Source organism: Plectropomus leopardus, unplaced genomic scaffold (genome assembly GCF_008729295.1).
Source record: "Plectropomus leopardus isolate mb unplaced genomic scaffold, YSFRI_Pleo_2.0 unplaced_scaffold3842, whole genome shotgun sequence".
Classification (NCBI taxonomy): Eukaryota; Metazoa; Chordata; class Actinopteri; order Perciformes; family Serranidae; genus Plectropomus; species Plectropomus leopardus.
In genome coordinates this window covers 1-10,094 of record NW_024642039.1, presented here as the reverse complement: position 1 = coordinate 10,094, position 10,094 = coordinate 1, and the positions used below count along the sequence as shown (strand labels likewise).

The 10,094-nt window shown below is 42.6% G+C and overlaps 1 protein-coding gene across 1 annotated transcript; it reads right to left on the bottom strand.

Annotated features, from left to right (window-relative positions):
- Positions 1-3: 3 nt before the first annotated feature.
- Positions 4-9,268, bottom strand: LOC121938953 (tomoregulin-1-like; the record flags this gene model as incomplete). The annotated part of the gene is made up of 5 exons (XM_042482103.1): positions 9,082-9,268; positions 1,686-1,795; positions 513-642; positions 258-284; positions 4-63 (listed from the first exon to the last, which is right to left on the bottom strand). Coding segments are annotated over exons 1-5 (466 nt in total), but the record flags the coding sequence as incomplete, so codon positions are not given.
- Positions 9,269-10,094: the final 826 nt, after the last annotated feature.

Genomic DNA, 10,094 nt, shown 5'->3' with positions numbered 1-10,094 from the left:
CAGCTCCAAACTTGCAGTTTCCACATTTCGAGGCCTTTTTACCGCGACCAGAGCCCTCATCATCTGCACACACCCAAAACATCACTGCAGCGTGGCCTCTACAGTTTTACTGTTATTATTATGTTGTTGTTCATGTTTTAAATTATTATTATTATTGTTATTATTATTGTTATTATTATTATTGTTATTATTTTTTAGAAAATATTGCATAATAAAAGCAACAAATATGTGCATAAATAAAATGTGAAGCTGTTTACCTCCATCTCCAGATCCTGAGGCGCCATCTGACACACACACACACACACACACACACACACACACACACACACACGTTATGATATCATCAGCTGACGCAGCACAAACTGCATCTAAAGGGTTAATCGACAGAAACTGAGCAGCACCGCCTCCATAGAGATCACGTGACTGTGATTCTTTTAAATCTATAATGTTAAGATACATTTAGGACTCTGGAAACCCCATAATTCATGGCGACTTGTGAATGTGTGCGTTACCGTGGTAACAGGGCCCCTCCGTCATGATGGCGATGGCTCTCTGTTTCTTGCAGGCGGCTCTCCGCAGGAAACACTCGTTCTGGTACGTGTCTCCGTTGGAGCCGCAGACGGGGACGTACTTCTTATGACACTGAAAACACACAGGGACCGCGTTTACTTAGTCCCGGTCTTTGTCCGGTCTCACTCTGTGAACGCACGATAACGATGCTCATCATCACGAGAAACCAATGCACACGTCCGCTCAGGCAGCACAAACCAATCATCAGAGTCCACGTCATGCTCGCGCAGCTCCGTTAGTGTGTAACAGAAAAGCACGGACAGGTGAGACGACACCCACGGGTAAACCCTCAGGACCTGAACCGCGAAGCCCGATGAGTCCGGCTCTCTCTGACGCTCCATGAACCCGGCGGACGTTTTCAGCCGTCACATTTATTTAAGGACACAACATCACAGCGTCAGTTCAGGCGAGAGCTGACAGAAAATAACGTTTCCTAAATGCACGAGTTCAAACAGGTGATCAGCTGCTCAAAAACGACGTTCAAGTCTGATCCGTCCCGTAATGAAGGAGACCAGAAATCACTTCAGTTTTTGAACAAATCAAAGAAAAATGAATTTCACAGATCGAATAATATCTGTGATAAACACGCGGATGTATCAGCAGCATAAAACAGAGGAAGCGGTGACGCCGAGGTGATTTTCAGGAATCAGATCACATCTGATGTGAAATCATCCTGATTTAAGACATCTGGAGACGCGTTCAGGTTTAATGTGATCTGATGGAGCTTCTTCGGTCACAGCGAGCGGAAAACACCACAAACACGTCCACGACAGGCCGAATAACGTCAGCAGGATTCTCGCTCGGATTCGGATTTGTGGATCTCTGATAAACTGAAATCTCCGTGAAAAAAAAAAAACTAAAAATGTGGTGACGGTGTAAATGCACGACTGTCGGGAGGCGACAGTCGTGCAGCGCGTCACTGCGGCTCAAAGCGGCGTGTGACCAAACTGAACCTGCTGCAGACCGTCACTCTGACCCGTCTGTTACCATGGTGATTCAGCCAGACGCCTTCGTAGTCCAGGAAACGCGTCTTTACGCACCAGACCCCACTGAGAGGTGTGTGTGTGTGTGTGTGTGTGTGTGCGCGCGTGTGTGCGTGTGTGTGCGTCACTCACGTGGAACTGGCAGACACACTTGATGTCGGCTCCGTTCTCGCGGCAGGTTCCTCCGAAGCGACACGTCCCGGCGTCACACACTCGCAGGTCGCTCTTCTTCTCTGACAGATCTGGAAAAAAAAAAAGGTTTGTTTGTTTTCTTTAACCACAAAAAAATTAAAAACAAACAAAAAACACAAAATAAAATTAGTCTTTGTGTCTAAACATACCAGAAGATTTAAAACGATAATTTCTCTGTAAAATAAGTCTCAGGTAAATAACTGAGACGTTATTTTAGATTCTGTGAGATTTACACGGATTAATCGGGATTAAACGTCCACAAACACTCTGTCACTGTAGAAATCAGAGAGGCCGCCGCCCGAAATATGTTTAAAAGAAAATAAAAACTCACACGAGCCTTTAACTCGCTCTCATGCTGCTTATTTTTATTAAAAATGTCAGCGGGTTTCATTTTATTTATTTTAGTTTCCATCTTATGTTATGTGTTCTGTGCATTCAGTTTTTATCTTTATTCTTATTTATTTATTTTTGTGCACAAAGGAAAAAAAATGTGAAAAAAACAATTTCTTTTCTCTCAGTGAGGACATTAAAGGGTTAAAACAATGTGCCTGAAAATGAACCAACAACACAGTGTGGGAAACACACACACACACACACACACACACACACACACACTATTATCCAGGGTAGTCATTTCCTGATGGCAGCTGATTGGTCGGCGGTCCTGCAGGCCAGCCAATTAGATCAGGTAATTACAGGGGTCGTGACCCCCGCTTCCCTGTAATTAGTAAATACCAGGATGTGCTGAGTCAGCACGAACGACCTGCCGACACACACAGAGGGGGGTGGACAAAATAACAGAAACACTGTGTTCCCAGGATCCTCTCTGTCTGCGCTCAAACCAAAAACTAATAATCAATAACTCTGATCACTGATCTGTTGTTTAGCCAGGAGAGAGTCTGCAGACACAGAAACTAACGCGCTCCCAGCTGCATCGCCGACCAATCACAGCGTGTTTACAGAGAGACGGGTCTGCAGGGACGCGTCCCAACGGCTCCGCGGGGACACGGAGACAAACGCCTCCGAAGACACACAGACATCACAAAACACAACCTGCACGAAGCGGCTGAAACACCGCAAACATAACAGAGCAAATCTGCAGCTTTTAATGCTATAATCACACAAACGGAATAAATTTACCACAAAATAACAAATTTACCAAAAAACAAAATAAATATCTGCAGCTTTTAATGAAATAAAAACACAAATGGAATAAATTTACCACAAAAATAACAAATTTACCAAAAAACATAACAAATTTACCAAGAACATAATAAATATACCACAAACTGAATAAATTTAGCACAAACATGATAAATTTACCAAAAAACATAAATATCTGCAGATTTAATGTCACAATCACACAAACTTAATACATTTCCCACAAAAATAATACATTTATCAAAAAACATAACAAATATCTGCAGCTTTTAATGTTATAATCACACAAACGTAATAAATTTAGCACAAAAATAATAAATTTAGCACAAACGTAATAAATTTAGCACAAACGCAATAAATTTAGCACAAACGTAATAAAAGCAGCCTCCTGCAAACGTAATGAGAAGTCTCCTGCAAATGTCCAGAAAAGACATCTATGTGACGTCCACATTTGTCTTTTCTGGACATTTGCAGGGAACTTCTCGTGGCGTTTGTGGAGGAATGAGCGACGTTCAGACACTTAAAGTCGTTTTTTTTCCCAGCAGGAAGTTAAAGACGATCTGCTTCTTTTGTTCGAACCGCACTGACGTTCGTCTTCATCAAGTTCACTTTTGTTCCTCGTTTTTCTCTTTTTATCTCCGTCTTTCTTTTGCTGTTGCAGACGTCGATTACTAAACCGCTTTTAACATCAGTGATGTTATCGCGGATTAAAGATGTGCAGAAGTCAATAACAGTTCCTGGACCATCAGAAGACCTGTATCAGGGACAGTTTAGGGGGTTTTTGAACAAACGTGGAAACCTGGTTCCTGCGCTCAAAATGCAGACAATGTTCCCGAGTTTGGTAAAAGTTCCTGAGTTATTTGGAGAAAGTTACCGCGATTAAAAAGAGTTTTTCAGCCGACTCATGTTAAAGCTCAGCGGAAAAGTGTTAAACCACGACAAAAGAAAGTCTCCCGAACCAGACCTGATTTTTATTGGCCTGATTCAGGACTCGGATTCAGTGAACTGAGACACGAGCAACAACAACATCCCATCATCGGTGATCAGTTTGTTCAGAGCTGCTGAGTCTTCAGAGTTTATCGGAGGCGGTTTGATGAAGCTTCAGTGATGAGGAAGCTGAAGCCCATCTGAGGTCAGCCGGCGACGGCGAGCGACGACCTCGAACCGAAGACCTCGAACCGAAGACCTCGAGCTGAAGCTCAGCGAGGCGAGGAGGGACTCGCTCTCACGCCTCGGTGATTTCATCTCGCTGCTTGTTTTTCTCTCCTCAGACTTCAGCATCACTGCAGCTCCACAACACGGCCAAAAGTATACGGACACCCGAGGTTCTTCCTCACCGATGTGGAAATTCATTTCTGTACGGGAGTTGGCATCGTGTCCTTTTTTAAAAAAAGACTGATCTTTCCAAAAATGACACAAAGTTGAAAGAAAACAAATGAACAGAAAACATGTCTTCCAAACCCACAGAACTGCAGGTCTGGAGGGCACGTTTTTCGACTATACATATAGTTTTTGGTTTAAAAAAAAAAAAAAAAACCTTTGAAATTTTGGGTGATTTTTAAAAATTTCTGACAATTTTTTTTCTTTTGTAATTTTTGTGATTGTGATTTTTTTTCTTCGCTTAATTTTCTGGGAACTTTAAAAAATTGTTTTTCTTTAAAACATACATATTTTTTTTCCTTCAAAATTTTTGTTTTGTTCAAAAAAAATTCTTTAATTTTTTGAGATTACTTTTTTCTCTTAAAATTTTTAGCCTTTTTTCTTTTTCTATTAAATTTTTGGAGATTTTTAAAGAAAACATGGCTTTCAAACCTGCAGGCCTGCAAAACAAAAACACCCGAATCACACCAGAAAGTGCATGAACAACATTATAATTCCTATTTCTGTTTAATTTTATAGGTCACTAACTTGCAAATGACTTTCTAGGAAATTTCTTGGAGCGATCTCTGTCTAATGTGGAAAACAGGAATCTTGTGAAAAGAAAAGCTCCATTGAAACTCGTTCGTTTATTCCATTTATTCTTGGAAACTCTTTGCAGAGGTCGAAACGGCTGCCTGCCTGTCGACCGTGTCACAGTTTTCACTGTCAGTCGGAGCGGATACTTTGAACGTTTATCTGCATTAGATCTGCTCCGCTGCTCGCCTTCGCCGGCTTCATTAGGCAGCTCCGCTCAGCTGTCCGAACACCAGCACCTCACCGACATCATCGCCCAGCAGCTCGTCACCGTGAGTTTGTGTAAAACCAGTTAACGCGTATATTTGAATGACTGGTTCTTTATTGCCAGTAGAGCTGAGCCGTGTACACGAGTTTGTTTTCTGACTCTCAGCAGATAAAAGCAGCCTGAAAAATGTTAAAGTGGTTACTTGTTTTTCTTATGTGTGTTTTTTATTCACTCTCTCTTTCAAACTCAAAGCATTTTTAAAATTGTGCTCGTGCACCGCTTTGACCGACACGGACGACACCGTGGCGGCGCGTCACTTCAACGTGCTGAAAAAGATGTCGAAGCGTCTACTCGGGTGCCTCCGTCTGAGCCAAAAAACACAAACAATAAAATAGATAAAACCTGGCAAACAGACTATAAGACAGTTTTCACCAAAAAGCCATAAACTGCACGTAACACAGCCAAACACTGACCTGTGCAATATTAAGGGAAATAAACGTGCACGAACACCGCTGAAATGTAAAATCTGTCTTATATGTGTGATATGTTTTTATTCCTTTTTAGAATCTCTCTCTTTTTTAACATATTTTTACATTTAGTTTTTCATTTTTTTGTTATTTTTTTCTTTATATACCTTTATAGATGTTTTAGTTTGACAAGACTGCATCCAGTTTCATTGTTCATGTACAACGACAATAAATAAATCTATTCTGAGCTCTGCAGTCATTTCTCCAGGGAAACACGCTGACGGTGACTCTGTCCCGTTAATTACAGAAGCCACATGTTCGTGCAGGTGGGAAAGAGGTTTCAGAGTGTCATCAGGTGTGTTTCCTCCGCCCCCCTCTTTACCTGTCCCCAAACTCGACACGCCCACCTGAGCAAGTTACAACAAGAGACTCAACCACGAGTCTCAGCTGCTTCACCGCAGCGAGCCACAACCGCGTCTGCTCACGCAACGCCGCTTTCTGTCAAACCTCCAAGTGCAAACTGAAACTGCGAATATAAAACAACAGAAACACGCCGATTTTTAAAAAAAAGTCCCATTTTTCACGCTCACATGAGGTGGTGTTTCAGGCCATTTGAAAAAGCCATATTTCGTAAAACTGCAATACGTTTTAGGTCACATGATGTACAACAAAGAGTCACAGAGGAGCTACGAGAGCTGTTATTGCATCACATAATTCCCACAATTCCTCTGTGAAATCGAGGACTACATCTCCCAGAAATCCCTCGTTACCCGTCAGTATTTTGGACTTATTGTAGGAGCTGAGCTGGAAGTTCACACTCAGATACACAATCTGGACTACATTTAGGACACATGCATGGACACGTAAGATACGACACGTTAAACGGTCGGCAGCTGAGATCATCAGCTGTCAAAGACGTTCTCTGTCTGACGACATCGACTCTGAACCAGCAGATTTTGGGTCGTTTGTGTGAAGATCTCCGTCTGAAAAACAGATCAGTCTCTTTTTTTTCTATTTCAGGGACAAAAGTTGAGATCGCAGCCAACACGTGCGGATCAGACTCCGGACCGGACGAGTCACGAGCTCCTAAACGACAAACTGTGAGCCGAACGCCTGCGAGGAGGAGAGCTCAGATCCTCTGAAAATAGAAATCACAAACATTTCAGCCTTCAGATCCAAAAATAATCCAAAAGCGACTCTTTCAAACGAGTTTTTTAAGATCATCGAGAACGGTTTCAGTTTTAGATTTCTGGATTTAGATCAGAGCCGTGAGAGAAAAACAATAATCAATACAATATTTCCACTGAGCTGATGAAAAAGACGAAGAGTGGAATTATTATTATTATTATTATTTTACACGCAGACGTGCAAACTCTGATTATCGTGTCATTTATTACGTCACAATGTGGAAATAATAATATCCAAATCATATTTTTTATATTTTAAAATACTGCAGACACTGAAGACCAAAGTTAAAATTTTGCAGGTGTGCTGTCGCCCCGCAGACGGCAGGTTTGGTTTGAGGCGACCGTGTGTCACGACCTGCTTTAAAAACTGAGACGATTATTCTGAACCGGCTGTTTACAAGTCCGGATAACGCTCCGAAATACTGAAAATAACTCACAAGATTTGAAATTTGGAAAAAGGCCTCATTCAGCCGTTCGGACGAGCCGCATCAAATTCAGAATAACGTCGTGTTCGGAATAACAGAGGAACGTTGGTGTGATTTTTTGTGTGTTTTCTGGTTTAAGTCAGTTTTTGTTTTGGAGATAAAGAAAATCCAGCTCCCGCTCAAAACCCGAAACACTGAAGGAATTCTAACCGGGAGCAGCTTCAACTGCTTCGAATCTGTAATCCTCGCCGCCAGACGCCAACGAATCCCCAAAATCTGACTCAGAGCAGCTTTAAGCTCCGTGAGAACGCCGACTTACAACCAGTTCAGAGTAAGACCAGGACCAGGAGTGAGGCGGACTGGTGTGCAACAACTGGTCCCAGCAGACTGCGGGACACACACACACACACACACACACACACACACACACACACAGGGTACTCCTTCATTGAACCTCGCCCTGTTTCTCCTCCCTGTAATTAACCCTAAAATAGAACCCGACTAAAGTGAGGAGTGGTCAACACACACACACACACACACACACACACACACCCTCACACACACTCACACACACCCTCACACACACACACACACACACACACACACCCACACACACACACACACACACACACACACACACACACACTAACGCTCACACACACACACACACACACACACACACACAGTAACGTGGAGGCTTTGAGGTGACACACTCCTCAGCAGGTCAGAGATCTCCGTGTGTTCAGGTGACGTTAGTGACCTCATCAATCTGTTGTCATGGTGACGGCTCCGACATGATGGACGTCATGAACGAACGAACGAACGAAAGAAAGAATGAATTTATTTCTATATTTTTTTTGTAATATTGAGTCTTTTTCTCTTTTTTACGAGTTTTCAGTTTGTTGTGTTTTTTCTATTTGCTTATAATTTTGGGTTTTGGATGTTTTTTTATTATTACTTGGAGGTTTGAGGAGGGTTTTTTGTTTGCTTGTGGTTTTTATATTTTTAATAATTTTAAATGTGGGGGTGTTTTTCCTCCTTTTTATAACTTAAAGGTTTGGGGTGTTTTTTTCTTTTTCATTTAAATTATTTTGAGTTTTTGGGGTGTTTTGTTTTTTTTGTTTTTTACCTGTCATACTTTAAGTACTTTTTCCTGATTACACTTACTTTTATTTTGACAGTGTGTTTTAGTACTTTTACTTAAGTAAATGATCGGAGTACTTTATCCACAGCTGGAGATAGATACACAGAGGAGTGATAATGCCTAATATGTGTATATGTAATGAATGAATATTTGTAATATGTGTAAAATGACATTTGTTTGTTTTGTTTCTTGCTTTGGCAAAAACCTTTTTGATGCTAATAAAGTTATTTGAATTTGGCTCCATTAGTCTTCTTTTTTTAATTAATGAGTTTTTTTCCATTTTGTTTTTTTTTTAAATAACATTGAGTTTCTGAGGGTTACTTTCATTTTTTATTTTAAATATATTTCTGAGTTTTTGAGGTGCGTTCTTTTCTGCTTGTTTTTGCTTGTGTTTTTTTTTCGTTTTTTTTTTTTTAAAAATTTTTGTTGAGGGCTGTTTCTTGTAACCGAGATTTTCACAGCGTGGTATTAGTACTTTGGTAAAGGATCTGAATACTTCATGTACTGCTGTAGACGTGATGTTGATGTGGTGAATGTATATTTGTATTATGTGTAAACTGATTTTGCATCATTGCTGATGAAGCTTCACTCTTTGTTATCGGCTCTGATAAAAAAGGCAAAAGGCAGATTTAAAAAAGAAATCAAAGTTTGTCTCTGACCCTGAAGGATGGTTCAGATCCCTAAAATCAGCAGCTGCTATGACAACAATAAACGAATAAAGCGTGACCTCTGACCTCCAGCAGCAGAAGCCGAACCCTCCAACCTGTGCAGGTATAAACAGGAAGTCTCACCTGGACAGTCGGCGGCCTTCCCGGGGCCGCAGTCCGATCCGCTGCGGGGGAACGAGGTCCGGACGGCGGCGGGGAGAACCAGCAGGACCAACAGGACCAGCAGGCAGCGGGACCCGGAGAACCGGCCCGGCGGAGCCATGATGGAGGCGGAGGGAGGAGTACAGAGAGGAGAGAAATAAAGGGAGAAGGGCTGGAGGTGTAAAGAGAGGAGTAAAGATGGAGGTGCAGATCGGTGTGCACGGACAGATTCAGAAAAACACAAACAAAAAGAGTCTTTTTCTCCGGATTAGGTCCAAAAACACACGATCCGCGCGTTTCACCTCCTGCAGGAGCTCCGGAGCCGGAGGTGCGCTGCTAACAGGAGCCGGGGACAACAAAGCGGAGCAGGGCCTGGGGCTCCTTCGCACGCCGACCCCCACACCTCCTCCAGCCCTCGAAGCGTCTGCTCACAGCCCGGGCCGAGCCTCCATCCCCCAGCCCCGCTGCCAAGCTCTCAAACCGGGCGGGGAGAACCGCGGAGCGCCGCGGACGCGTAGATCCAGGAGACGCTTCCAACAGCGGGGCTTCCAGCTGCATCCAGGCCGAGCAGGAGCGACGGTTGGCGGCTGCAGTCGGTCGGTCGGTCGGTTGAATCGGACCGGGACTTTTTTTTTTTGTCCTCCTGTTTCTTCTTCTCTGAATCAAATCAACAAAGGCGGAGACCACGTGACCCGCGGAGACCACTCCCACAGAGGGGGACCTCCCGCACGCGCAGATCCGGATCATTATAGGTGCTGCTGCTGCTGACCCCAGCTCCCCCAAAACCAGCCCAAATCACGCACATTAACCCTTAAATCAGAAGAAAATAAGAAAAGAAGGTTTTTTTTGCCCATCAGCTGATTCACAGACAATTTCAGTCTTTTTTTTAAATTATTTAGTTTAAAGTGTTTTTGAGAGTTTTTTTCTTATTTTATTTCAGATCATTCATGGGCTTTTGAGTGTTTTTCTTTTTCTTTTTTAAATAAAATAAATAA